Raw genomic sequence first — 27,737 nt, 5'->3', positions numbered from 1 at the left:
ACGCTTCATAAAGCTCAGGAGAGTCAGTCTCCAGAAACAATCACATGCCGTGTGTCATACAAAACTGAAATCTTTTATTCATTCATTTTTAACAAATTTATCTCCAATAATTTACTCTGAAATCTCAAGGGGGTGCCCCATGAAACCGAGGCGCGGCTCTCTCCAGCAGATGTGGCACTCCACCTTCCCCTCCTCCCCAAGACCCGGGGCCCACAGCGGCCCCCCGCAGCCCGGCCTCCTGCCTCACCGTGAGCAGATGCTGCCCGTCCTGACAGCGAGCGGCCACCGTCACGGCGTGGTGCCCGGGGGCTGGGCCCGCACCCCCTCCAGCCGCACGTGGCAGAAGAGGGGACCCCTGAAGGGCCAGGCTGTGGTCGGAGGCCCGGCCGACGAGAGCACCGCGTGGGGGTGAGCTTGAGGTTCCTGGGTCTCTTCCTCCGGGCTGTCTTAGTTGTGCTGGAAGCTGACGGATCCGTGTTCTCGGAGGGCCTCGGGGGCGGAGGGGCCGCCCTGGGTCCTCTGCCGGACGCCGTCTTCAGCGTCGCTCCAGGAGCACCAGCTTCGGCTGCAGGTGGACGCTGAAGGGAGGCAGCCTGCTCAGGTTGAGGCTCACGCCGCTGGTGCCCGCGACACGGGCCAGGACGCGGTGCGTGCGCAGGTGCAGGGCCAGGAGCTCGGGCGCTGCCTCCGCAAGCAGGTGCGTGTAGGCCAGCATGTGCTCCGCGCCCGGCCGCACGTCCTCCCGCCTGTCGTAGCTGCAAGGGGAGCACACGCCTGCAATGACGGTCCCCGGCCGGTGCCGCCCACGCTGCGGCAAGAGCCACAAAACTACGGAACATGCTGGAAACCTACCTCCAGTTGGCATTGACTTCTAGGAACCGAGACACGCCCGTCTGCGCAGCGGCCACATCGATGTGCACAGAGACATCTACGGAAAACCAGGCCTGCCCAGTTAGCGCCCCTGGGCACAGGCACCTCAGCGAGAGGGGCAGCGGGGCCTCCAGCAGGTGCTGCCCACCCGCCCGCCCGCCTGCCCGCCCGCCTGCCCACTTACCTGCCCACCCACCTGCCCACTCACCTGCCCGCCTGCCCATTCATCTACCTGCCCACCGCCCCGCCCCACCCACCTGCCCACCCACCTGTCTGGGGCGGCACCAGCTCATGCAGCCTCCACAGGGCCACGCCACCCGGGTAGTTGAAGTGAGACACGTACAGGGACGTGGCTGAGTAGGTGGCGTTCACGACGAGGTGCCCCACGACCAGGACGGAGCCGGCGGCGCACAGCCAGGACTTCCTGTAGTTACTCAGCCTGAGAGAGAGCGTTATGAGGAACACGGGGTGGCAGCAAGGTGAGAACACCTCACACCTGCACGCAGGGAACACAGCCCTGCTCTTGAAACTCAGGCAGTCCCACGAGCAAAGAATTTACCCGCCAAAAACGCACAAAAATAGTGAAAGCAGGTTAAGACGTTACCTTAAGTTTTCCCTGTGAAACTCCACACAAGACGGCAATTAAAATCTTACATTAGGTTTTCAAGCAAACCTTTCCCAGCATTCCCCAAATTCAGCGCATGGCCGGGGCCTGGCAGGGGTGAGGGGCCCGCAGTGCCCACCCACGCTGCCCTGGCCACCTTCACATGATGGCGGCAGAGCTGCAGCAGGGCGAGACCACCACCTGCAGCCCCAGACAGACGGTCTGCAGCCCTAGCCCCCCGCCCCGTCAGCCCCGTCCCCTTAGGACACTGGTCCTCGTCCCTCAGCCCCATGAGGTCAGGGCGCTGCCTCTGAGGGACGGACGTGGGGGGCTCAGCAAATGAGCCCTGGCAAGGCCTGTGTGTCCGTCCCTTCCACAGGGGACACCCCAGACCACGGCCGCCTCTCGCAGCCGCCCCTCCACGCTCCTCCCCGGGCACCAGCCCTCAGCGCCGCACCCCTTGCATAGCCTGCTCCCTGGCTCTCCCCTCCGGCCCCCCGGAGCAGGGGCACACCCGCCCGGCTCCAGCCCTCACCACCTCCGCTGGACGGGGTGCAGTGCCCCGGCCCGGCAAGGCCCCCAGCCCACCCCCAGGGACCCCGCGCCACCCCCACCTCGCCTTCGCTGGCCCTTGGCACCACCCCCCCCGGGCTGGGAGCCCTCCACCGACCTTTCCTCGCACAAGGGCGCTGCCCACCTGGCGGCCACCGAGCGAGCGCCAGAGCACAGGGTGGCCAGAGCCCGCCTGCCCGCTGCCCTCCCACCCGCGCAGGGCCCGGAGGTGCCCTCTGCCCTGAGCGCCCAGCCCTGGACCGTCAGCCCGGCTCTGGGTGCAGCACCTGGTTTAAAGCCCCCGCCGTGGTTCAGGCAGCCGCCCCCCACCCACGACGCCGTCCACTCACACAAGGGCGCAGCCTCTGGCGGCCACGACGTTGAGCACCGGGAAGGTGTAGATGATGAACCGCAGCTCCTTGTGCGGCAGGAGGGAGTAGAGGGCCACGAAGCCCACAGCCGGCAGCAGCAGTGCACGTGTCCTCCGGTCCCCCAGGCCCAGCGGGACGAAGAGAATGCTGCAGCCCAGGCCGCGCGGCAGGGCCGAGTAGAAGTACCACAGCAGCGGGGAGGTCTGGGGGTTAAGGAGGCCACCGAGCTGCTCGGACCCGTCCACCCACGGGGCTCAGAAGGTTCCGTCACCCAGTAAAGGACAGGCAGGGCCCAGGGCTGGACGGCGGAGCACATGGCCCCCCGCGGCTCGGCCGCGCAGGATACGCCCCAGCGGGAGCTCCTGTTCAGGACAGTGTTGAACCAGAGCACCTGTCCCTCCGGCCAAACAGGGTAGCGCCAAAAATACGAGTCCACGGCAACCGTGAGGCCTGGAAGCACAAGCAGGAGCTGTGTGGTGCCCACGGCCCCTCCTCGGCGCGCGCCTTCCCCGCTGCCGGAGTCACCGGGTCCGAGGCTGAGCACGGCCGCTTCCCACCCCTGCCGGACGCCGGCGGGAGCCCCCCGAGCTAACCCCGCCGTCGGCTGAGCCGTGGCCTTCCTCACCTCCTCAGCCTCCTCCTCCACCTGCAAAGCCGCAGGGGTCGCCAGGGACCCCTCGTCACCTCCCTCAACCCCCCCTCCTGCCCTTTCTTCGTCCTCGAGGACCCCTGCGAGCACACTGCACCAACCCGGAAAATCCAAAGTAGTCCCCCAATTTTAAGTCAGCTGATGGTTAATTCCCTTTGTCTCGTCACGTGACACGTCCACCTTTTTTAAATCGGAGCCATCGTCACAGTTTTGACGCTAGGATAGGGCACCCTGGGCAGGCCAGGGGCGTCGGGCAGTTCCGATGGCGTCGGCTTCCAGCCGCGGGTAGCCGGGGGCGGGCAGCAAGGAGGGGCCGAGCCCAAGGGGGAGCGACCCTGTGAGCTGAGAGGAAGGGCTGGGTGGAAGGAGAAGCCCTCATCTCAGGACCGGCTGAGCTAGCCAGGGGAGGACGAGGAGGGGTTAGGCCAGGGGCGGGGGAGAAGGGGAACTTCCCCCCATCCCCGGCCTCCAGCACAGCAACAGGCCGACGTGCAAAACCCGGACACAGCTCAGCCTGGGGCCGCCCCTCTCGTGGGGCCGGCACTGACCACTCCGGCGCGTGCCCCTTTGCTATTTCCCCATGCGCGCCGGCTCTGCAAATAAACTTTACTGCTTGCTGCTATCCCTCTTGTCCCTGGATTCTTTCTCCAGACAACAAAGCGAGCCTGGACCAGAGCTCCCGTCGGGTGCCAACCAGGCTCGGGTAACAGCGTCACACGAGAGGAGCGGCCTGGCTGGGCCCCCACCCCCCAAGGCAGCGTCGCCACGAGTCCCCGGCACAGACCGGGCGCTCCGGGGAGCAGCTGCCAGAGCGGGGGGCTCCCAGACCTGGAGGGCCAAGGCTGCCGGACGTTCCAGGGAACTTGATCCAGCAGGACAACCACCTCCCAAACGCCTTGTCACCTTTCTAAAGCAAGAACAAAAATCCAGCCGGACGCCCCCGCAAAAGGACTTACCCAGGCAGACGGCGCCCGCCGGGACAGCGAGGCCGAGCACCTGCGCCACGGAGACCTTCCTCCCGCACAGCGCCCACAGCAGCGCCAGGCCCAGGAGCAGGCTCAGCTCGGCCCTGAAGACGAGGATCGCCAAGGCCGAGAGCCAGACGAAGCGGGCCCACCTCTGCTGCACCCAGGCCGCCAGGGCCCAGAGGACTGCAAGACGGGTGCAGGGCGTGAGGAGGGCGCAGGGGGACGGGAGGAGGGCGCGGGGGAGGGGAGGGGGCTCGGGGTGGGGGGAGGATGTGGAGGGGAGGCCCTCCCGTCCCCAGCACCCCCACCCCCGTCCCCGCCCCACACAGGGGTTCCGAATGCCCACCTGCCTCTGCCCCAGCAGCTCCGTGTCCTGGGGGTCCCAGCCCTGCAGTCCCCCCACACTCAGGGGCCCTGGGGATCTTGGGGGTACTCGGGGAACACGGAGCAATGAGGGGTCCTCGGGGACACTGGGAGTCACATGTTGCTGTGGATGCCAACAGGCCCAGCACCCGTGCCGCCCAGGGCTGGGCACGAAGAGCCCCAGTTTCTGGGTCCCAGGATGTCCCGCCCCGGGCAGGGCCATGGCCACGCACCCAGGGGCAGGGCCAGCACGTTGGGCAGCGTCCGCGTGCAGTAGAACATCAGGTGGAACTGCGTGGCCGTCATCCAGCAGAAAACGGAGGCCACCAGGGCCCCAAACTGCCTCCGCACCTCTTCTTGGAACGTCCAGAGTCCAGAAATGACGGTGAGCCCGAGGACTCCCCTGACTAATCCACAAGACAAAAAGGGACAAGGGAGAGGCCCTCTGAGGAGCTGACTCACCGCAGCACCAGCGGGGGGGACGGGGTGGGGGCGTCCCAGGGTGGCTCTGGGCCCAGCCCCCTCCCCGGTCTCTGCCCACGGCTTCCTGGACCGTGAAGAGGTGGGGGGAACTGCTGGGAACAGAGCGCAGCCCCCAGGGCCTCGGGGTGAGCCACTCTGGGAGCTTCTGGGGCACCCGGGCCCGGAGAACCAAGGACCCAAGGGGGCCTGGAAGCCCCCAGGCGAGGGAGACGGGCTCGGCCGCAGCTGTGGGCAGCCCCCACGAGGGACGCCAGCTCAGAGCCGGGACACGGGTGGATGTGCGTCTGCAGGCTGCCCTTTCCTGGCTGGTGTGCGGGGGTCTCCCACATGGGTGACACACGTTAATGGATCCCAGCCCTGGCCCGGTGTCTGGGAACCATCCGCACGGGAGCACGCAGGCCCTAAGCTGGGGCACAGACGCCCCCAAGCACGGACTCAGCGCGTGCCTGCGCCTCCTAGGTGGCACCCCAGGGCCAGCGCTCCTCCCGTTACCTTCTGGGGCGTCTCCTTTTCCTTCCGGCCGTTTGCTCAGCAGCCTGCCTGGAGTCTTTACGATCAGTGGGAGGAGGCTGAGATTCATCTTGTTCTGAGATTTATTCTTCCCACATGGATATCCAGCCAGGGGAGCGTGTGGGTCAGCTCCAGCGTCCCCGCGGGGGTTGAGGGGTCCCTGAGCCCCGACTCTGTTCCCTGATCTCTTGGCCTACGCCACACCGACCCCCCGCTCTCTCCAACGCTGCCTCTGAGGCTTTCGCTTCCTTTTTCCTCCGTGACCTTTGCACATCCACCTACATTTAGAATCACTTTGTCAGTTTCCACCAAAGGAAAAAAGTCCGATTTGCTTACAATATTTACTCTTCCACAAGTGTGAGGTTTTCCTCCATTTGCTTGGATCTTCGTCATTTCTCTCAGTAAGATTTTAGTTGTCCACAAGGAGGTTTTGAAAAATCTTCGACAGACGTAACGGTAGGCGCGTGAGCTTTTCAGATGCCATCCTAAGTGGGAAACCCGTTACTTTGTCTCATTCTCGGTTTGCTGCTTGTACTTGGGACTCGGACTCGTGGACACTGACCCTGTACCCAGCAGCCCTGGTAAACTCTTATTCTGGAAGTTTACCCGTAGATCCTTCTGGGCTTTCTACACACGCTTGTGCCATCCGCGACATTGTTTTCTGTCTTCTGCCCACTCTCGACCTGTCTGCGCCCCAGGCCTGTGTGGCTCCGGCTCGGCGTCGGGGAAAGGGCCCCGCGGCACACGCGCCTCGTCCCTGACCCCGTTAACCGTGACACCTGCTCTAGGCTCTCTGCTTCCGGCTCGCCGAGAGCTTCTGCCACGAATGGCTCCAAGGCTGTCCCTGCAGCGCGTGGTCTGTCCCCCTCCCCAGCGACTGGGGACGCGCGTTGCAGGCGCTCGGACCCCTCGGGCACCAGGCGCTTCTTCGTTGCTGTTTCCGATCAGACGTTTCACTGTGAGGACTTTCCCCGCCACGTCCACGAGTGCGGCACGGAGACTCCCGATCTCGTCAGGTTTCGGGTTCAGGGACGAGGCTGGTCGGGACGTCTCCCACCTGGAAGGTGAGCTCGGCTGCTTCTGCCCTAAAAGCTTGTCCCTCTTCAGCCTTGAACTCTCACCGGAGCAGCGGCCGGACCTGAGCCCTGCACTGTGGAGAGATCTCACGTTACCGGTCCCATTTCAGTAACGCAACTGCTCAAACTCCACTTCTTGTTTCTGTTTTGCAGTTAGGCTTTTCTAGAAAATCATCCATTTCATCTAAATTTTCAACTGTGCTAGCAAAAAGGAGTTCCTAATGTATTTTCATCTTACTAACTAGGGAAACCGCAGCGTATTCTCTTCTCGTTTGCGCCCTCGTTTCCCGCGTTGGCCTTGCGGGCATCTGAGTCGCCAGGGCCGCTGTGCGGGCAGCACCGACGGGTGGCTCCCGTCCCCGAGGCCGGAGGCCCAGGCTCCAGCGGGCTCGAGCCTGCCCCGAGGTCTGTGGCGCTCGGGCACTGCCCCCTCCACGTCCACGTCCAGGGGCCTCTGCTCACCGGGACCCGCCGTGCTGCTCGAAGGTGCACCTGGCCGCGCCCGAGCCGGCAGCCCTTCGACGACCCCGTCCCCACACGAGCTCACAGCCGCAGGGCAAGGGCTGGAGCCCGACTTCCTGGGGACACGGCTCGGCCCAGAGCGAGGGGGGGTCGCAGAACCAGCTTCCGGCTCGCAGGGCCTCCCCCTACCCTGCTGGTTTCCGCTCGATTCCCTCTCACCTTCAACGTTCTTTGGGTTTATTTTGCTGTTCTTTTCCTAACTGGATTCTCAGCCTTTCTCCTCTAGTGAGCTACGCCTCTATGTTACACAATCTTTGTGGTTTTTTTGTTATGGTCAGTTAAAAATAATCTTCCAATTTATTTTGTAATTTCTTCTTTGATACGTGAATAACCTAGAGGGGCATTCTTAGTCTGCAAACATCTGGGGATTTTCAAGGTGGTGGGTTTTTCAGTGGGTTTCTGTAACTACACTTACGCCTTGGTCGGAGAGCTCGGTTTCAAGGACGTCAATCCACTGAAGTTGTTGGGATGTGCTCTGTTGTCCAGTTACGAAATGTCTGTGTGCACATAAAAGCCTCAGTATTCTGTAGTTTTTACGTCTGGCATTCTCTACATATCAATTAGACTGGGTCTGTTAATCATTTTGTTAAAATCCTCTTTATTTTTACTGATTTTTCATCTATGGGTTGATAAGAAAGGTGTTAAAACCTCACACTGTAATAATACATCTTTAACTTTCTCCTACTCGCCACGTAAAGGTGCCCGTGGTTCCGAACAGCCGGTCCTCCCGGTAAGCCTTCATGGCCAGCTGTCCCTGCCCAACCACGGTTCACGGAGCACCTCTTTCCAACGTTTTCCTTCGTCACTTCTGTGTCCTCACAGTTGGGGCGTCTCCTGAAAGCTGCACCTGGTCAGTCCTTATCTGGTGTTTCATCTTTTAGTTGGAATCTAGATTCATGAAATGACTGACAGGTGTGGTTTACGTCTCTCGTCTTAACATTTGTCTCGTATGTTTTGCCAGTTCTAGCAGCCTTGTCTTCTCGGTTTATCATTCCATTTTCCCCCATCTACACTCTTTCTAATTCTACTTCCTTTTACCTTTCTTTCAGTAGTTACCTAGAAATTCCATCCTGCACCGACTGACCGAGCATGATAAACTGGAGCTCTGCCGTCCTTCTGGCAGCCCGAGGGCCCCGGAACCTACTCCTCGGCCTCCGTGCTCTTGGCAACACGAAACCTTCCGTGTTTACCGCAAAGCCCCCGGGGAAGCGGTCCCCACGGAGCCCACTCCTGCCCTGAGCTCTGCCGGGGAGACGCCTTCGGCTGAGGATCGCCCTGCAGCATTTCTTCTGGGTGGGCCTTCTGGGGACGAGTCCTCTCAGCCCGTCTGTCCGACAGCCCCTGGAACGGCGGAGCCGTTCTCCCCGTGCGGGGCCCTGGGCCGCAGCCGCTGATATGTCTTGAGGCTGCACCTTCCAGAGCTGGTGTCTCCCTCCGGCTGCGCCCCGGGTTTTGCCCTTGGTTTTTGGCCGTTTGCCACGAATGTGCCGGGACACGGTTTTCTTTGTATTTGTGCTGCTTGGCGTTGCCATGCTTCGCTCTGTGGCTCGACGTCTCACCACCCGCCCTGTTCTCTCCTCTCCTTCTGGGCCACCAATCGTAGGCATCTCGGAACCTCCCCACAGCGCCACCACCTTTTGTGCCTCATGTTGTGTTTCCTGTCTGCTGACTCAGTTTCTCCACCCATTCCAGTTCACAAGCCTTTCTCTGAATGGAGTAATCTGCCAGCAGACAGACTTAGCTCTCACAATTCCAGGTGCTGTATTTTTCAGTTTTAGGATTTACATTTTGGCTCTAATTTAGTCTTCAGCAGCCTGGCAACACACCCCGACTTGCCTTTTGTTTCCTTCAACATCTTAAGCTCTGAGTCCATCTTGCAACTCCATTACCTGGACTCCTGTCTCTGACCATTTCTCCTTGTGCACCGGACACTGGTGATGAAAAGCTGTGGCAATAACCCGAGTCCCGGCATAAAACCAGCTTTCCCACAGAAGTCACATCTGCCTCTGGCGGGCACCCAGCGCCAGGCATCCCAGATCTCCTTCGTGCTTCCTTCCCACGAGAGAGGCGCGTTCCCCGTGACGCCCCATCCAAAGCTGGGCACTTGGGCAGCAGCCGCCTCCACTCCCCACTCCACTCGGCAGGACCCCGACTCCGGTTTTTAACCCTGAAGCCTTGAACCTGCCAACAGCTCTGCCCAACTCCCAGCCACTCACCCACCTCTGCCGGAACACGTGGAAGCTCCTGGGGCAAAGGGGACTCACCGCCAAGCTCCTCTGGGATCTCCTTTTCCTGGAACCTGCCCCCCAACTCCTCCCCGCGAGGGGCTCACTGATGCCTCCACACGACCAGCACCGCTTGTCGGCTGTCGGCTGCTCCAGGGAACGGTGGATTTCCATCTCCAGACCTGCCCTGGGAGCTGCTTCTTCCCCAGGAATTTGTACTTTCCTAAAGCCCCTCATATGGGCCAAACTAGCTGTGAAGACGTTTGGATCAGCTGGGGAATGTGAACACAAAGTGAAAAGGGAAGACGGTAGCCACTGACTAAAAAACCAGGTTACAGAACAGTATGTGCAGAACGCCTTAAATTTGCTCTAAAACGCCAAAACACGTTCCGATGGTCACAGAGAAACATCCAGGAGGACGGGCACGAAGTGTTTCGGGGGACCCCAGCCGGCGGGGTGCGTGGTTGTTTCTGATGCTCGAGGAGGCGCATGTGGCTTCCGTGCAATGAGCTTTCGGGTGCCACCGGCCCGCGGGCGGGTGGCTCCTCCGTCCCCAGCGAGCGCCTGGGAGCCTCGTCCTCTGCCCTGCGCCCGCCGGCCCTGGGAGGCCACTGTGCACTGTGCTGGGACCCGCCACGCAGAGCCACAGGGGGCGGCCGCAATCCAAGCAGGTGCACAGCTACGCGCATGGACCCTCCCCGAGCAGATGTCCGACTGCGTTACGTCTCGCAATCACGCCCTCGCCGGAAACCTCTTACCTACTAGCTGGGAATAGAACTTGGGCAGCTCGAACAGCGAAAGCACGTAGACTGCAGGGCTGGACAAGGCCGCCAGGAACAGGGGCCCGAGGAACGTCCTGGGGACGACGCCAGGGAACTCGTGGTGATCATACTGCGAGGACAGGGACATGTCGTCATGGAGGTGCCAGGGAGCCAGGGAGCACCAGGGCCTCCCGCGAGCCCAGCGGCCGCACCTTGTCCAGGTCCAGGCGGTGGTAGAGCAGGTCATGCGTGGCCTGCAGGTTGAAGCTCTCCTCCACTTTGGTGTATGGACAGGTGGCGAGGTGGACTCCGGCGACGCCGACAAGCAGCCACAGCAGCAGGGGCTGCCTGCCTGGGGGCCTCTTCCCAGCCATCCTGGGTTTTAGGCGTCACGCGCCTCGACGGAGTGAAAGGTGGAAGGTACCAACTGTCAGCGCCTGCTACTGCGGCATCTGCAAGAAGGAAGTTTGGATTCCCGAGTTTCAAAAATTGTGCTTGAGTTAACGTTCTTCATTCTACAGTTTTAACTTTTCTGTAAATCTGAAAATATGCCAAAGTAGAAGGTTAGAAGGAAAACTTTATGCTCAAGAGAGCTTTTACATTCTAACCAGCGAACTAGGCCTTCCGCTCTACGAGTGTTTCCCCAGGAAGCAGGACCCGAGGCCAGCTCTCCGCAGCCCAGGCAGGGAAAAGGCACGAGCGGGCCCCGTCCTCAGGAGGCTCACGTCTGGCAGGAGAGTGGGTGAGCCCAGGCTCAGCCGCCTGGTACCTGGCCAAGGGTGGGGCAGGAGGCTGTGGGCGGGGGGCAGGTCAGTGGTGGGGGGAGGCATCTGGAGGGCGTGCGGAGCCGAGAGGAGGAGAGCAGCCACGGGACAGGGGCCAGCCGCAGCGCAGCCCCTCGGGGGAGCTGGGGCTCAGGGCGGCCAGCAGGATGGGGCGTGGGCGGCGCCACCCCAGGCTGTACATGGACCTGCACGTGGAAATGGCCAAGCACACACGTTCTTCAGGGGTACACGGTTGTTGCTGAAACCGGTAACCCAAATGCTACAGAATGACTGTGGGGAGAATCTATGGCATGAAAATTCCTCAGGAAATCAGGAAAAATCTTCTCGGTCTTTCCATTATGGAGGACAGGAGCAGGGAGGAGATAGGATCACAAACGATTCTTCGTGTTTCTGGATTTTCTTCAAAGAGGTTTAATTTTATGTGATCAAAAAACCCAGAAGGGCCAGAAGCAAGAGGAGAGAGAACCACACCACTCAGTGCTTTAATTTAAAAACAACTTGCAGATTAGACTGAGATTTAAAACTTCTCTACTCCCTAATTGCAGTCACCAAGGAGTCAGCAAGTGGAGGGAAACCTAGAAATTCGAAGGATCGGGAACCCGACTTGCTGTGGCACTGCTGGGCGGGGGCTGGAGGATGAAAGGAGTAAAAAGGCCTTAATAATTCTAGAACTACCAATAAGAAGCAGTTCTCATTGTACAAATAATGTAACTTTTTCCCTTTCCCAATAGAAAACCTGACATCAAACAAAAAAAAAACACGTGCAGAGCCGGTTAGGAAAGGACCCTTCCCCACTGGGGGTGGGGGGTAGGGGGCAGCAGCAGGAGGCCCCCCACGGACCCCACGCTGACCCCAGTGGCAGCTATGCCCACTCCTGGCCCCTGGCCCTCAGACGCCCAGTCTGAGAATGTACCAGAAGGGACACACTTGGAGGCCAACAGTTACAGGATTTTAGACCCAGCGAAGGAGGGAAGGGAGGAGGCCGAGGTAGGGCAGGCTGCCAGGGCTGCTTCCCCTCCTGCCCCGAGCCCTGCGCCGCCCCCTCCACTCTCCCAGGAAAAGCCAAAGTTCTCATGAGGGCTCGAGAGACTGATGCCAACACCCCTACCACGCAAGGGCCGCTGCACGCCCCTGGACCCCTGGAGGCGCCTCCCGGAGCTCAAATGCGCTGCATGCAGGGTGGTTTGAGGGACCCGCGAGTCAGCAGAGCCTGGCCTTGAAGAAACTTGGTGAAAACCCTTGACTGACTTAGGTTTTCACTAAAAATATGACAACGTCGTACTTTCTAGTAAAGTGGAAAAAATGACAGAATGTTCCTACATTCACACGCTCCTCTTTGTTTTTTTTGAAAAACCCATCACCGTTACGGGCTCGCAGCTGAAGGGGTCTGCTAAGAAGGGGCCTGGACCGGCAGCCCCCCGCCCCGCAAGGACACCGATCCCTGGCCACCCACAGGCTCCTCACCGTCAAACTGCGTCTGCGAGAGTGTCTGTGCAGGACGCTCCCAAAGGCCTGCGGGCCCCGGGCTCTGCGTCCCGTCAGTGCCTGCGGTGGGGAGGGGTGGCACCCACCGGTCCACAGCAGCTCGTTCTGAGGGGCAGGGGCCCTGGGGGGTCAGGAAGCGGCTGGGCCTCCCGACAGTGGGTAACGCACAGGCCGCTTCTCTTCATTTGGACCCATCTCTCTGGATCTTAGGGGCTGTGAACCCCCTCGGGCAGGGGGCAGCCCAGCCCCCAGTGATGGCCTGGCCCCCAGGTGACCCCCAGGTGACCGGCCCCAGGTGACAGCCCAGCCCCCACGTGACCCCCAGGTGATGGCCCCAGGTGATGGCCCCAAGTGACGGCCCGACCCCCAGGTGATCGGCCCCAGGTTGACGGTCCCAGGGAAAGGGGACCAGGGGCTTCGCGGCAGCCGCGGGGCGGCCGAGGGCTGACGCTGCCATCCCGCCCGACGCGCGGGCTGAGGCCCGAGGAGCCCTCGCCCACCGCCCCCGCCTCGCCGCCCGCCCGGAGAGCCCCGGCCACGGCGGCGCGCACTGACCTGGCCGCACACCCCCCTCGCCCGCCCCCAGGCGCCGTCCCTCGCAGCGCGGTCACCCGGCCAGTCCTCGGCCGGAAGTGGGGTAGCGGAAGTAGAAAAGAGGCGAAGCCCTAGCCGAACCTAACATGGCCGCCGGAAGCCCCAGACACCGCCCAGGCGGAGCGTCTTCCTGCCCGGAGTAAAGATGGCCGCCGAGGGCCGCAAGCGCTCGGGGGCGGGACGCAAGGGGCAGGCTCCGGAGCTTTCGCCTCGCTCTACCCCTTTCCGGCATGAGGCTGACTCGGGGCCTTCCCATTGGCCGCCGCTCGTGGCGAGTCTGGATTGGGCCACATCAGGACGGGGCGGAGCCTGTCGGCCAATGGCGGCGCGCGGGCTGGCGGGCTGGGCGGGGCGTCGCCGGCGCGGTCAAGTAGCCCCGGGAACGGCCGGCGCGGCGGCGAGCGGTGCGCGGCCCCAGGCCGGAGCTGGCGCCACAGGGCGCGTCGCCCGCGGCTGCACTCGGCCGGTGTCCTCGGCCCCGGCCGGCGCCCGCCGCGTCTCCCCGGGGCTGTGCTCGGGCTCGGCCCCGCGCCATGCGCCCCGCGTCCCCGGCCGCGCCGGGGCTCCTGCTGCTGCTGCTGCTGCTGCGACCCGCAGGCGCCGCCAAGGTCCCGACTCCCTGCAGGCGGTGCCGGGAGCTGGTGGACAGGTTCAGCCAGGTGGGCCGGGGACCCGGGGGCTGGTGGACGGGTTCAGCCAGGTGGGCTGGGGTCTTGGGGGTGGTGGGGCAGGAAGCAGGTGGACAAGTTCAACCATATGGGCCGGGGTCCTGGGGGATGGCAGGCAGGTGCAGGCAGGTTCAGCCAGGTGGGCTGGGGTCATGGAGACTGCACTGGAGGCCACGGTCGGTCACCACCAGCTGAGGAACCTGAAGCCTGGGGTCCCTGGGGGTGGTGCTGAGCCCCCTAACGGGCCTTTCCCTCTCAGGGAATGGTGAACACCGCGAAGAAGAACTTTGGCGGCGGAAACACTGCTTGGGAAGAAAAGACGCTGTCCAAGTACGAGTTCAGGTGGGCGCCCCGTCCGTCCGTGCCCGCACCTGACCCCGGGAGGCTGGCCCCGCCGCGCAGCTGTCGCGTGGGTGACAGAGGCCACCGCGTCCCTGCGTCCTGTTCCTGCGCGTTGCTCTCGGTTGGCCAGTCCACTGCGGGTCTTTCATAAAAATGCCCCGTGTCCCCCTCGGGGCCTCGGGGCATGTGTGCGCTGAGCGAGGCAGCCCCGGAGGGCAGCGGGTGCTGACGCGGGCTGGGCCGTTTCAGCGAGATCCGGCTGGTGGAGATCATGGAGGGGCTGTGTGAGGGCAGCGACTTCGAGTGCAACCGGCTGGTAGAGGAGCACGAGGAGCAGCTGGAGACCTGGTGGCTGGGCCTGTGAGTGCCGGGCCCCTCGCGGGGGGTCCGAGGAGGGCGGGGGGTTCCCACGGCCCCGACGTCTCACCATGTCACCTCCCCCGATGCTGAAGCGCCACGTCGAGGCGAGACGGTGTCTCTGCTCTCTGGACCACGTTCCCGCTCTGCGGGCGGCAGTGGAGGGTCCCCTCCCCGGGTCCTGGGGGGTCCTCAGTCTCCGGGTTGCGACCACGTCCCTCCCATGGGGCTGGCCGGGGCCTCCTCACGCTTGGGCTCAGGCTTGCGCCCTCAGGAGACCCGGGGCCCGGGTGGCCAGGTGTGGGTTGCTGGGTGACTTCCTCCCTCGCGAAGTCGGGTCTCCCTTTTGCCGTCAGCTCGTCTCGGGGGCACCGCTGTCCTGGGACCCCTGCCCCCGCTGTTCCCTTTCACACTCACCGGTGGGGGTCCCGCTGTGGGAAGCGCCAAGCCCCCCATGGAGCAAGCCAGCCGGGGCAGTGTGGGCTCGCAGATGGCCGCATGTGGCTGTCCCCACCCAGCGTCACCCTACATGGACACGTGTCTGCTTGATGGACTCCTGCCTGCTCAGGGCACCTCATCCGTCCTGTCGGTGGACCCTCGGGGAGTTCGTCTCAGGCTTCCTGCCAGTGTAAGCAGGAGCGCACAGACCTCCACATTCCAGTCTGTGCCCACGTTCCTTCTGAGTGTCCGGACATGGGCAGCCTCGAGTGGCCCGGAAGCTCGGAGTGGGGCGTGTCCATGCCCTGCAGCCACCGCGTCCACAGGCAGGACCGGTTTCAGGTGGGGACGCCACGTGGCCATGGCCCAGGTGCCCCTGCACCACCACCTGAGAGCCGTCCGTGTGAGTGAGGCCCAGCCTGTCCTCCAGGTGTCCCTCCTGCCCGGCCCTTGCCGAGCCCCGTGCTGCTCTGGACTTTTCTTGCCCTTTGGTTTGGATGCAGGACTGGGGGGCCGGGGCTGGGGTCCACGGTGCTCTGTCTCCTCTTGCACCTGTCAGCCCGGCCCGACTGTGGAGCCCCGCAGCACACACCCTGTGGAGCCCTGTGTGTGTTTGAAGGAGATCTGTCCTGTGAGTGCAATCCAATGGATGCTTTTCATCTTAGGAAGAAGGAGCACCCCGACCTCTTCAAGTGGTTCTGCGTGGAGACCCTGAGGGTTTGCTGCTCCCCGGGAACCTACGGGCCGGACTGCCTGGGTAGGGCCCTGGGGCAGCCCTGCTGCTCCTCACAGACCCCGTGGGGGGAGCCCGAGTCCCCTGTCAGCGCGTTCTGTGGGGCCACGAGACACCCTGCGCTTTGGGGATGTGTGAGGACAGCCTAGGAGACGGGCGGAGTGGCCAGGGTGGCCTGCGAGGCCCAGGCTCCGTCCAAGCTCTGAGGAGGAGCCTGTGGGGGGTCACCGCCCACCTCATGCTCTGGGGGGGTTCTGGCTGGATTGCCGGCCTCTGGGTGGCTCGTCCCACTGTGCTCCCCATGTGGGGTCCGGGGCTGCCCTCTCTGCCAGGGTCAGGCCTCCCTGGGCCTCTCTGGCCTGTGTGAGCCGCTCAGAGCCCTGTGGTCGGCACGGGGAGAAGCGGGTGCGCTTGGTCATCATGGAAGACGGCCTCGCTGGGCAGTCCCTGAGCCCGGCCGCCCGTTGGCCGTGGCATCCCCTGCCGCCTCCATGCTGACGGATGTGGGGGCTATGGTCTCTCTCTCACGCGGTGCCCCTAGGTTGGGGAGTGAGGCTCTGGGGGCAGGAGCTGCCCACACTCACCCCAGCACCCAGGAAAGTTGAGGGGGCGGCCTGTGCGGGCCCGGGGCCGTGCTTCTCCAGCCGGGCCCCCTGCCAGCCGGTGTGTCCTCAGGGAGGAGGCCCTGGGGCAGGAGGGGCTCGGGTTTTGGCGCGATCTGGGAGCATCTTTGTTGGGGGGGTGCGTGGAGCGGAGGGGTGAGTTTGGGGTCCTCTCCTGCAGAGTGCCAGGGCGGGGCGCAGCGGCCCTGCAGTGGGAACGGTCACTGCCGCGGAGACGGCAGCCGAGAGGGGGACGGGAGCTGCCAGTGCCACATGGGGTACCTCGGGGCGCTGTGCACCGAGTGCGCGGACGGCTACTTCAGCTCGCTGCGGAACGAGACGCACAGCATCTGCACAGGTGACGCGGTGTCGCGGGTCCCGGAGCTGCTTGCTTGGAGGGGGCCCAGGCGGGGGGAGCGAGGAGCCCGAGAGGCGCGCGAGAAGGTGAAGACGGAGGGTTGGCGGCCCCACGGCCTCTGTCACTGAGCGGCAGCTACAGGGGCCGCGGGCTCCTCCGTCTGCCCAGCCCTGACCCCATGGGGTCCGTCGCCAATGGCACCACTCAGGGGTCCTGGGAAAGGCTTCCTGCCCCCCGTGCCCTCCCCGCAGCCGGGCCCGGGACCTCGGGCTGTCACCAGGGCCCTCGGACCCCAGCAGGGCCAGGCTGGGTCCAAAGGAGCAGCCAGAGAGCCCAGCAGGCCGGAGCCCCGAGGGGCACGGTGACTTTGCCATTTATAAAAACGCCCCGAGTCCTCGCTCCCCATTTACCTCCTTTAACCCTTTAACAATTGGAGTCACGTGAACGGGTCCTTCCCTCGTAGGCCTAGTCCTGCTCTCCTGGGATTCTTCTGTTTTTCGTTTTTGCTTCTATCCTGCTGAGCTTCGTTTCCTAGTTTCTCAGTGATTTTGCGTCTGTGTGTAACTGAGAACGGCTTTGCCGGCACGAGGGACACCCTAACCCCAGACGCCCACCCCTGCCTTCCAGCCTGCAACGAGGCCTGCAAGACGTGCCGGGGCCCGAGCAGCAGGGACTGCGCTGAGTGCGAGGTTGGCTGGGTCCGGGAAGAGGACGCTTGTGTGGGTAAGGGGCTCAGCGTGCCCCTCTGGGGTCCTCGGCGCAGCCCATCACAGCCCCCACCTCCACCCCAACCCCTCTGCACAAGTGTGGCCTCTCCGTGTGCCCTGGCGCTGTGTGGCCTCTCCGTGTGCCCGGGCGCGTGTGACCTCTCCGTGTGCCCGGGCGCGTGTGGCCTCTCCGTGTGCCCTGGCGCTGTGTGGCCTCTCCGTGTGCCCGGGCGCGTGTGGCCTCTCCGTGTGCCCGGGCGCGTGTGGCCTCTCCGTGTGCCCGGGCGCTGTGTGGCCTCTCCGTGTGCCCGGGCGCGTGTGGCCTCTCCGTGTGCCCTGGCGCTGTGTGGCCTCTCCGTGTGCCCGGGCGCGTGTGGCCTCTCCGTGTGCCCTGGCGCTGTGTGGCCTCTCCTTGTGCCCAGGCGCGTGTGACCTCTCCGTGTGCCCTGGGTGCAGGGTGCGTGAGGAAGGAAGGTGCTGCTGCCCGGGGACCTCCCTGCAGCCCGGGGCTCGGCGCCAGCAGCCTGGGCAGGAACACACCCTCGAGGCCGTTGGTCCCGGGTGGTCCCCTGGAGGGCCGCGGCTGCGTGTGTCTCAGGCCCCGAAACCACACGTGCCCATGGCAGGTCCCACCCGCTGGCCACTGTCACCGGTGCCCCCGGAGTGGCCCCCCCACTGCAGGCTCTGACTGTCCGATGGGGGGACTGTCCCCCACAGTTGGGTTTCACTGAAGCCCCCCACAGAGCTGGGCAGGAGGGAGCCTGCCCGGAGCCAGGGTGGCGAGGAATGACCCCTTGGGGCCCTCCGGTGCCTTCAGCTGGGGAGGGGGTGGCGAGGTGGGGGGTCTGGAGGTTCGCAGGAGAAAGGGGAGAGCAGAGTCCAGGGGTGGGGGGGCGATGGAGCCAGAACCCCAGGCTGGGAGGGACCAATGGGTGGGGAGGCGACCTGCCTGGGTGGGGGTCCTGGGCAGAGAGGGGGGCCGGCACGCAGGGGCGGAGCTGAGACGGGTGCCCACCGCCTGCTGGTTTGCTCGGAGGCCAGGCAGCAGCCCAGAGTCGGGTCATGGGGGGCAAACCATGGGGGTCCAGCGGGGGCAGGAGGGCCACGGGGCCGAGCCGGGGAGAACGGGCGAGCGGGGAGCCGGGGGTCCCCCAGGGCTGGGACAGTGGGTGAGAGCCCCGGCCTGTGTTGCAGACGTGGATGAGTGCGCGGCCGAGCCGGCCCCCTGCGGCGGTGCCCAGTACTGCGAGAACGTCGGCGGCTCCTACACCTGCGCAGGTGCGTCCGGCGCCCCCCACCCGCCACCGCTGGGGGCTGTCAGCACGGCTCTCGCATTTCCCACTTTAAACAAACTTAACGTGGCAACACGGTAACGGATACTTGCTGCAGAAAAACCAGAAAATGCAAACGTTATGAAAAGAAGAAAATAAAAATCACTGTCGGGTCAGCGGCTGCCGGCCCGCACGTCCTTCCGGCCGCCGTAGCGCTCAGGCCTGCTGCATGCCGTGCCCGAGTGCTTTTCTCTCCACGGTGTGTTAGGGACATCTTTATACATCACGTACTTCCCTACGTCTTCCTGAGTTTGCAGCATGTCTTTATTTCATGATTTTCTTAAATGGTCCCTCTTGCCAAATATTTAAATTAATAATTCCCCACAATCACGGGCTTTGAATATCTGTAGTTGAGACTTCTCACATCTTCGTTACTTTCTGTGGATTAATTTCCACAAATGGAACCGGCTGTCAGGTCTGTGCGCCCAGAGCCGGCTGTGCTGCAGCCGCGTGTCCCTGGTCCCCCTCTCCCCAGCTCCTGTGACGGCACCGGGGAGTTTTGGTTCATTTTGTGTTTGTGGTGATGTCTGTGACAGTGAGAACGTTCGGCCAGAAGCCATCCATGTTTTTCCGTTTCTTGTTCTTGGCACACTCCTAGGAGGCCGGTGAGCCAGGCCCCCCGTGTGCTTTGTTTGAGGTCTGCAGTGTGGGACCCGGTTTCCACCTCAGCGGGGGCTTGGAGGGGGGATGCCGACTGCAGCCTCCAGCGGCCCTTCCGGAACGTGCCTGTGGCGTCAGCTGCAGTAAACCTGAAGCGGGGTTACGAGTCCGCTGTGGTTCCTCCAGTGCTTTGTGAGCAGGAAACCAGGCTCTGCTACGTGCCGGACGCTTCAGCCCTCGGGGCCGGGGTCCGTTTCCCAGCAGGGCCTGCCTGACGCACTGCCCTGTGCTCTCGTCTGCAGAGTGTGACCCGACGTGCGCGGGCTGCACGGGGGAAGGACCCAGCAGGTGCACCGAGTGCATCCCCGGCTACGCAAAGCAGGAAGGACGGTGCACAGGTGAGAGCGGGTCCGTGTGCAAATACGCGGAAGTGTGTGGAGGGAACCCCGAGGCCCTGGGGCCGGCCTGAGTGGGCCTCTGCGGCCTGCGCATGTCCTGCCGCCTCTGCCCGCCCCCTGCTGAGACCAGGCCCGCTCTGGACCCTTCCTGACCCTGCACTTTTCTCTAACTCGCATTTATAACTTGTTTTGTGCAAGTCAGTTCTGAATGGACACATTTAATGATCAATATGTGTGTTTGCTGAACGAGACAACTTATAAACACGGGGTGTTGTGCCATAGACGTGGACGAGTGCTCGCTCGCAGAGAAGGTGTGCGTGAGGGAAAACGAAAACTGCTACAACACCCCGGGGAGTTTCGTCTGCGTGTGCCCCGAGGGCTTCGAGGACACAGAGGCGGCGTGCGTGCAGACGGCCGTGGGCGGTGAGCGGGCAGCTCGGGGCTCGGAGCGGGACGTGGGGCTGAGCAGGGCTGTGTGCGCACCCACGGCCTGGCACGGGGCCGCCCGGCGTTCCTGAGGATGAGCGTGTAAGCCCCGTGGACATGCCTCCTGCAGGCTGGGGCTCCTGGGGGTGAACCCGACATTGAGCACACTTAAAAGGAGTGAGTGTTCCAAGGAAGGGTCTGAAAGGTTCAGAGAAACCAAAAAATTACCAACAGAACAACAGGAAGGCTTGAGAAAAATCCAAACCATGTAGCAGTTGTGGGAATGAAAACTAAGGTCGGTTCCGGCGTCTTCTGTGCCTGCAGTGTGGGGGTCCCAAGAGGCCTCCGGGCCCACCCTGCCCTCCCGGACACCCTGGCTCAGCGCCTGCCCTCGGCATCCGCTTCTCGGCTTGGTGGGGGGCTGGCGCTGGGCCTCGTGGCAGGGCGGCTGCGCCTGGGGCCTGGCTGTCCCTGCACTCTGGGCCGACGGCTGCTGTAAAGCCCCAGCGTGACCCCGAAGGCCTGGCTGTGAGGTTCCTCGGTGACGTGTGTGTTTTCCCAACAGAAACCAAAGAAGAACTGGCCCCGGCCCTGGCCCGTGAGGATTTGTGACACGTGCTCCAGAAGTGGACACCGCCCTTCCCCTTAAATTATTCGGACCACAGCCCCCAGGCCGGGCCCCTGTGGAGCTGAGCCCACTTCTCTGGGTGCCCCTGTGCTCCTCGGAAACAGCTGGTGCTCACTCAGCCTTTAAATAAGCTGTGCTTCGTGGTTGTTGGAAAACAGATTCATTTATTTTGATACCTTCTTTCTAATAAAATTGGCCACTGGAGGTTTCAGGAGCAGGTGAGGGTCGTCTCGCCGGAGAGCAGACGCTCTGAACCTGCTGTGCGCTTGTTTCACACGGTCGCCGCCGGGTGGCAGAGGACAGCGCTCCGGGGCCGCTCCCCTCGGCGTGTCGGGGTGTGGGGGTGCGAGTGAGCTCCGCGTGGCCCGTGCATGGGGGCGCGTGGTGGATGTGCCCAGGCCTAGGCCAGCAGGACCAACAGAGCTCGGCTCAGGCGTGGTGGTCAGCCCGGGGCCCCTCCTCTCTGTGGTCTGGGGTCCGGCTGCCCTGGAAGGGGTGCTGGGCGAGGCTGGGGAGAGGGGTGTCCCTGGCCGTGCCCACCTCGCCGGGGATTCCCCATCTTGTGTGGAGGACAAGCGAAGTCCCCACAGGCCCGTGTGGTGACGTTTGGAGGAACTGAGAGGTGGGGCTGCCCCGGGGGGACAGGCTGTTTCTCGGGGCTGAGCCCAGGTCTGTCCGCCATCCAGGAAGGAAGCATTGCCAGGTACGAGGCGGGCCCGTGGGGAGCCGCTGGGGGGACGGGCCCATCCCCAGGCCCTGGGCCGTGGCATTGGCAGTGGTCTCAGCCCCAGCCTCGGCCCGCGAGGCTCCCGCTGGCCCTGGAGGTGGGTGGGTGCCTGGGCTCAGTGACTGTGAAGTGGGGGACCCAGTGAGGAAAGTGTTGGGGGGCGGGGGGCGGGGGTGGAGCTCAGCTGGGGCTAGAGAGAGACTGAGCTCCGAGGGCAGAGGGGCCGGGGAGGGGCTGCGGCAGGAAGGGGGTGAAAACCGGGAGATGAGGGCCAGGAAGGAGGGGTCGGGGCTGGGGGGGGGAAGAGTGAGAGTGGGGGTCCCGGGGGCGTCACCCCATGTGCCAGCCTGACTGTGGACAGCCACAGGGAGGGTGGGGGCGTCCTGGGACGACCGTGTCCCAGGGAGGCCACCCCCATGGAGACCCCGTCTCAGAGACCCCGGCCAGAACTGTGGGTCCCGCGGCTGGAGGACTCGGGGGAGTGGGAGGCTCTCAGTCCCCGTATCGGGGTGCCAGGGCTGTCCCCCACGAAGGGACCTGGCCTTCCCCCTCAGCATCCTCCTCCGCCATTGCCCCTCCCCGACAGGGAGAGACGCCCCGGGCTCTGCCCTGCCCTGGCCCCGGAGGAGCCTCGGCCCCCAGCCCCACTGCCTCAGCGTCCAGCGGGGGGCTGCAGACCCCGCGGGCTGTTCCCGGAGGGGGTGGCGTGCCCTCTTCATCACTGAGCACCCCCACTGCCACCCCCACATCTGCAGGGCAGGCTCGGGTCCTGCCTTCATCGTACCAGTGTCTGCGCCAAGGTGGGCTTCCAGGTTTGTGCCCTGGGAAGGGGTCCTGGGGGGAAGGGGGTTGAGTTGGTGCCGCTGGCCTTAGACCAGGACCCTGTGTGTCTGTGGGGGGGTCCCAAAGGCCACAGCCCCTTCGTCCCCCCGGTTCTCACCCCTGTGGACAGCCCTGGTTTCTCTTCTCTCCCTGGCTGCCAGGAAGCTCAGGGCTCTGAGCCTGGGTGTCTGTAATGGGTCAGCCAGCCTCTTTGTCCTGCCTTCGCCCCCGCCCCAGGGGGCTTCCCAGTCTCAAGAGGCCTCCTTTGGTCCCGGTCTGAACAGAGTCAATAGAGGGACATGCCCTGGGGACGGCAGGGTGCCGCTGTCTCTGATGAGCCCCACTCTGTGCATGGCTGTCACTCGTCTCCTGCCATGGCTTCCCCTTGCACCCCGTCCCACAGAATCGCCCTCGCTGCTCGTCCGTCCCCCACCGAGGCTCTCTGCCTGGGGAGGGGTCCCGGAGGCTGGTCTGGGGGGTGGGAAGCTGCCCTGTCCTGTCCCTGCAGCCGGCTCTCCGTGGTCCTCAACTCGCCCCTGGGGGGCCGGGCATCTCGGGGACCCCACCCTGCTCTCCTGGCTGTGTGCGGGCCTAGACGGCTCCGTGGGCCCCGTGGGGGAACCAGACGGGCCTCAGGGTGGGCCCCGGGGTGCGGCAGGCAGCCGTGAGGAGCGGGGCCCCCACTGCCTTCTCCGGGACGGCACCTGGGCCGTGCAGGGGCCAACCCGGGCGGCGAGTGCCCCGAGGGCCGTCCTTCCTCAGGGCGCAGCCCCTCCCTCCTCCTCCTCGGGGCCTCAGCCGGGCTCGGAGGGGCTGCCCTGTCCCTCCCCGGGTGGCCCTGCACCCTCTGTGCCCTGACCGCCCCCAGACTCCGCTGCCCCCTGGAGACCCAGCCGCTGAGCCTGTTTCCTCCCTGGAGGCGGGCGGGGGCTCCAGCGACGGGGCGTCCACAGCCGAGCCCGCGGGGGGCCGGGGGTGCTGCGCCGGGGTGAGGGGGTGGGCGCCGCGGCGGGAGGGGACGGCCGGGGGCTCCGAGGGGCCGGGCACCCGCGGCCGACAGGGGGCGCCGCAGACCACGCCTGGGAGCCCACGGCCGTGGCCTCTTGGAGGGTGAGGGCTGGGCGGCCCCACGGGACCCCCAGGGCCCCTCCTGCCCGGGCCTCGGGGGACGGGGCGGCCCCCTCCTCATCCTCCTGGGGGATCCAGTGCAGCCCCGGCCTCGCCTCCTGGGCCCCCAGGAGAGGGGCCTGTGGTCCCATAAGTCTGGGAGACTTTGGGGATGTCCCTTGTCACTTCCAGAGTGTGGATGTGGATGAGGGGCGCCCCAGGGGTCCTTCCAACCTTCCGTGTGGCCCTCGGGGTCTGCCGCCTCGGGGACTCGGGCTCGGGGTCGAGTGGGGGGCGGACACCTGGGGGCCTCGGAGAGGCAGCCACGCGCGGCCTCAGCACAGACCTTCCCCACACCCCGATCTCTGTGAGGCCCCCAGGGAGAAGACCCTGAGCTGGAGAGTTCTGGAAGGAGCCCTCCTGGGGTCAGTGGGGGGCAGGCTGTGCAGCCCCCATCTGGGCAGGCCGCCACGGGGCAGCTGGCAGCGAGCCCAGGGCCTGGGTCCCCACAGTCCAGCCCGCACCGCTCGGAAGCTTCACTGCCCCTGCAGGGGCAGCAACTCGGAGACCCCTGTCCTTGGCTGGCCTGGAGGGGAGCCCCCCTGCTCCGCCCAGGGCCTGTCCTGGTCCATAAGCTTCGAGCTCCAGAAGGGGGGCCCTGAGGACTGTGCAGGAAATGCCGCCCCCGCTCACCAGGCACCCACCCGGGGGTCTGGCCCAGGCCTGCACCCCTCTGAGGACACGGCAGGACTCCGGCCTCTGGTTCCAAGTGTCTGGTGGGCCCTGGAGGGGGTGTCCGCTCTGCCGGGGGGTCAGTGAGCCGCTCCCTGCCCTGCCAGAGGCCTCTGGGAAGTGGGGTGCGGAGTGTCCAGGGGGACCCTGCTCCTGGGGAGCCACCTTCCGTGACCAGGGACTCAACCAGGAAACAACGTCCAGAGACAGCTTTGGTTGTCACGACTGTGGGGTGGGGATGGGGGCGACGGGGAGGCGGCTCATGGGCACCCCTGCCACCGAGCGAGCCGCCCCAGCTGTGGGCAGGGCCACCCTGAGACGCGCTGCCCTGAGCCCGCGGGTAGGGAGGACGCGCCCCGCTTTGACCCATGCCTGACCGCTGCCCCTGCTGCAGTGGGGGCACCTTGCTCCCGGGGAGCGGCCAGTCTCGGTGGGGAGTGCGCTCGGGGTGCAGACGTGGCGGCCGGCAGCTGGGGGGGCGACAGGCTAGCGGCTTGACCGCCCGCGCCTCTCCGTGCCCAGCCTCCGGCACCTCCTCTGTGCGGCTCTGGTGGGGGTCGGCGGAGGTGCCCACTGCCCCGGCCGGCCCAGACCCTCCGGGACCCCCCTTCCCAGAGTCCCCTCCAGCTCCTTCCAGCCAGCCCAGCTCTGGCCACTGCCACGTCCACCCCCTCCCCACTCCAATGGGCGCCGTGTTCCCCACCCAGGCGCCCTCTTTCCCGGCCCACCCGCCCACGACCCGCTCACCCTGAGGGGGTGGGAGCTGCTCCCCATCCTCCCTGCCCGGTGGGAAGGACGCTGCAGCCGGTCCTGGAGCGCGTCATCTCTGCCAGCAGTACCACGGTGGGCGTCTCTGCCCAGGCTCCGCCATGGGTGGGCCCTGAGGTCATCCTCCAGGGTCCATCTGCCTTCAGTCGCCGTCAGACCGGGACCCCCGGCCTTGTGCCTTTGGGCCTTTAGGTGCGTGGCCTGTCACCCCAGGACATCATCGTGCCTTTGCTTTCCTGCTTTGTCTGGGGGTCAGTTTCAGAGGCTCCCACTGGACGTCCCCATTAACCTGGCCAAGGAGACACCTACCCTCAATGCGTGTGTCTGGGGTGGGGGAAATGGCCAGTGGGTGACTGCAGGCTCAAGGTCAGTGGCTATCCTTGGCCAGCATCCCCCATAACGCCCCAGAAGACCCCCAAGCAGGGGAGCCCTGGCAATTCTCGGGGTCTCCGGTATCTGTGTCGCCTTCAGCTCTGTGTCCGTGTCCGCGCTCCTCACCACGGCTGGAGTTTCCCCGCCTCGGCCTCTGGGGACCAGGTGGGGAGACGGGGATGGGGCAGAGCAGGATGGGGCGGGGGTTCGGGGTGATGGGAGGACCAAACAGGGCCCGGTGGGTGGGGGGAGGACGGGGCAGGGCCGGGGGGGCGCGGCAGGACGCGCTTGGGGGGCTGGTTGGGAGGCAGTTTGGGTGAAGTCCCCAGCGGGTCCCGCAGGGTGCCCTGAAGCTGGGACGGTCCCTCGGGGTTCTCCTGAGCTGAGAGGACTGGGCCTTGTCCCCCCAACAGATGCCCCGGCCCCTCGACCCCTCCCAGCCGCACTGGCTCTCAGAGGCCCTGCCATCCTCGTGGGTGTCCCCCTTCCCCGTCTCCCTCCTCACTCCCCACCTGCCTGGGTCTCTTCTGGGAGCCCCACACCAAGGGCTCAGACAGGGTCACCCCCAGGCACACCCCAGACACCCCTGGGCCTACGCCCGGCCTTGCTCCTCACTGTTGTGCTCAGATGCACCCCAAGTCCAGCCCACTCCTTGGGACCAGGTTGTCATACGTGGGGTGACTGGGGGATGGGCTCAGGGCCTGGGGATGCTGCCCCCCTGTTCCAGCCGGTACAGGGGTGACCGGGAGGCCTGAAGGGACCCGAAGGCTGAGCACCTCGGGGCCTCCCCGGCACCCCTCCTCGACGGGCAGCCCCTCAAAGCACTCACTGTCACGGACCGAGGGCCTTCCCCCGGGGTGTGGGCCCCAACTCCTCAGAGCCCCGTCCTTGCCGTTCCAGCGGGATCCCTCTGGGGGAGGCTCCCAGGGGACGGCATCAGGCTGCCCCTGCCCAAGGCGCGTCTCCCGCGACCCTGAGCTGCCACACGGCTCTGCGGGCGCCCCCCCTGCAGCCGCATGAGTGGGCGGTGGGGGCGCTGCCAGGCCCCCCTCGCCCCGACGCCACAGGTGCTCCCCAGGTGGGCCCTGCCCTTGCTCCGAGGGGCGGGCGGGAGGGGAGCGCCCTGGGCGCAGGTCAGCCCCTCCGGGGACCCCGCGGGCCTGGGGCGGGAAGCGCGGTCTAGGCGGAGGTCGGGGCCTGCGCGTCCTGCGTCCCGGGGCGGAGCGAATCGCAACCGACGGTGGCGACCAGGGTCCCCCGCGCAGTCGCCGCTGCCTTCTTGGGGAGCATTTGGCTACAGGGTCGCTTCGCGCGGATGCTCAGGCCCGTGGCGCAGCTCCTGCCCTCGGGAGAGGTTTCCCGGAAGGAAACAGGCCCGTAGGGGCGACAGGGGCGGGGCCCCGCAGGGAGGAGCCCCCAAAGCGCCTGGATGGGGCGGGAACCCCAGACCCCCGGGGCCCCCACGGAGGCCTGGCCCAGTCTCCTGGGCGACGGGACCCCCGACGCTGCCCTCGCGGGACCCTCCCAGCCCATCACTTCCCTGATGGGGTGGCAGGAGGACGTGGGGGCCCCCCACCCACGAGTCAGCCCCCCACTTCAACCGCACCCTCAGTGGGGTCTGAATTTTCTACACCAAGTTAGGTATCACTTTTGTGGGTTCATGAAAGTCACCAGGGAGTGATCTGCAGTTAGAGGGGTACCCCCATTGGGAGGGGTCGGCCTGCCAGCGGGGAGCCGGGCGGAGGGCCCCCCTTCACTCCCACCCCGGCCTGACCCAAACCCCGAGACGCAGCCCTCCCCCGGGGCAGTGCCCCGGCCGTCTGTCCGTCCTGACACACGTCCCCACAGTGCCCCAGCTGCCCAGGCCCAAACCCCGGAGCCACCCTGGGCACCGCCCTCCCCGGCACCACACGGCTCGTCCACATGCCGAGTCGGTCCAGAGGGGCCACCCCCGAGGGCACCCCGAGTCCGGCCCCTCCTCCCACTCCTCGGCACCCCACGCGCCCCCTCCTTTCCCGCCTTCCCGCCTTCCCGCGCCCTGCCCGGCCTGGCCCCCCTGCGCGTTCCCACTTCCCCCCGCGGTGGCTGGGTTGGGGGCTCGGCCTGCTTGTCTGCGGGGTCTGTGGGGTCTGTGGGGTCTGCGGGGAGCCTCTTTCAAAGCGGCTCATGGCAGCGGGATAGAAGAAGGCACTCCCTAAAGGGTACACGGGCTGGGGGTACGGGGAGACCCCACAGCCCTCCATGGCCCCTCTCCTGGGCTGGGATCCCCCCAGCCCTCCCACCTCTGAGCCCTGCCTCCCCTCGATCCCCCCCAGCCCCCCAGGGCTGCCCTACCCGCCCCCACCGGCTCATCCTCCTGGGGGTCAGGGCGGCAGAGGACGGAAGTGGGAGCAGCCGGCTGCCCCGGGTGAACCCCAGCTCAGCTGCTGTCAGGAAAACAGCGGCTGTTGTCCGCTGCGGGGTGGGACCCGGGGTACCAGCCGCGGGCGACTCCGGGCAGACTGGCACCCCCACCCCGGCATTGTCCATTCACACTCGCCGGGCTATTAATAGCAGTCGTGGTCTGCAGAGCTGCTAGAAATAGCACACCCCCCCAGCCCCTCACACGGGCCCCTTCAGGCTCCTGCCGCCCGGGTGTCCACACACAATTGCCCACACAGGCCGCACACTGGCCCCTCAGAGCACACCCAGGCTCCCAGAGAGGGCACGCTCGCCCATGCCCTCCAGCACCCCAGCGTGCCCTCAGCCAAGCCTCCCCCACCGCTCTGGGGGGGCTGTTTTCACCCCACGTCTGTCGCTCCTG

At 65.4% G+C, this 27,737-nt stretch overlaps 3 protein-coding genes across 12 annotated transcripts; 1 reads left to right on the top strand and 2 right to left on the bottom strand.

Annotated features, from left to right (window-relative positions):
- Nucleotides 1-399: 399 nt before the first annotated feature.
- ALG12 (ALG12 alpha-1,6-mannosyltransferase) lies at nucleotides 400-12,904 on the bottom strand. 2 transcript variants are annotated; one of them, XM_037847038.1, is made up of 10 exons: nucleotides 12,780-12,904; nucleotides 10,167-10,406; nucleotides 9,952-10,084; nucleotides 4,611-4,784; nucleotides 4,003-4,197; nucleotides 2,744-2,847; nucleotides 2,377-2,600; nucleotides 1,140-1,309; nucleotides 853-928; nucleotides 400-755 (listed from the first exon to the last, which is right to left on the bottom strand). In XM_037847038.1, the coding sequence occupies exons 2-10, from the start codon at nucleotides 10,326-10,328 to the stop codon at nucleotides 536-538; spliced, it is 1,458 nt and encodes a 485-aa protein (XP_037702966.1). In that variant the 5' UTR covers nucleotides 10,329-10,406; nucleotides 12,780-12,904; the 3' UTR covers nucleotides 400-535. The 2 variants fall into 2 exon arrangements, with proteins under 2 accessions (XP_037702966.1, XP_037702967.1); XM_037847039.1 differs by having other exon boundaries at nucleotides 400-578.
- Nucleotides 12,905-13,187: 283 nt separating this feature from the next.
- On the top strand, nucleotides 13,188-20,610 carry CRELD2 (cysteine rich with EGF like domains 2). 2 transcript variants are annotated; one of them, XM_037847271.1, is made up of 10 exons: nucleotides 13,188-13,477; nucleotides 13,746-13,828; nucleotides 14,078-14,188; nucleotides 15,289-15,380; nucleotides 16,140-16,316; nucleotides 16,944-17,039; nucleotides 18,218-18,301; nucleotides 19,257-19,352; nucleotides 19,635-19,775; nucleotides 20,344-20,610. In XM_037847271.1, exons 1-10 carry the CDS (start codon nucleotides 13,352-13,354, stop codon nucleotides 20,388-20,390), a joined length of 1,053 nt encoding a protein of 350 aa, XP_037703199.1. In that variant the 5' UTR covers nucleotides 13,188-13,351; the 3' UTR covers nucleotides 20,391-20,610. The 2 variants fall into 2 exon arrangements, with proteins under 2 accessions (XP_037703199.1, XP_037703201.1); XM_037847273.1 differs by lacking the exons at nucleotides 18,218-18,301; nucleotides 19,257-19,352.
- Nucleotides 20,559-27,456, bottom strand: LOC119542478 (nascent polypeptide-associated complex subunit alpha, muscle-specific form-like). 8 transcript variants are annotated; one of them, XR_005218482.1, is made up of 5 exons: nucleotides 25,764-27,451; nucleotides 24,872-25,088; nucleotides 24,542-24,763; nucleotides 21,918-22,231; nucleotides 20,559-21,224 (listed from the first exon to the last, which is right to left on the bottom strand). XR_005218482.1 is itself a non-coding variant. In XM_037847270.1 (5 exons), exons 2-5 carry the CDS (start codon nucleotides 24,682-24,684, stop codon nucleotides 20,678-20,680), a joined length of 600 nt encoding a protein of 199 aa, XP_037703198.1. In that variant the 5' UTR covers nucleotides 24,685-24,763; nucleotides 24,872-27,454; the 3' UTR covers nucleotides 20,559-20,677. The 8 variants fall into 8 exon arrangements, 6 of the variants coding, with proteins under 6 accessions (XP_037703198.1, XP_037703196.1, XP_037703194.1 ...); XM_037847270.1 differs by having other exon boundaries at nucleotides 20,559-20,806; nucleotides 20,947-21,224; nucleotides 21,918-21,967; nucleotides 24,872-27,454; XR_005218481.1 differs by having other exon boundaries at nucleotides 24,872-27,453.
- Between the last annotated feature and the right edge of the window lie 281 nt (nucleotides 27,457-27,737).

This window comes from Choloepus didactylus, chromosome 8 (assembly GCF_015220235.1).
Source record: "Choloepus didactylus isolate mChoDid1 chromosome 8, mChoDid1.pri, whole genome shotgun sequence".
NCBI classification, from domain to species: domain Eukaryota; kingdom Metazoa; phylum Chordata; class Mammalia; order Pilosa; family Megalonychidae; genus Choloepus; species Choloepus didactylus.
Note: the sequence above shows the minus strand (reverse complement) of the source record. Positions and strands in the feature narration are given on the sequence as shown.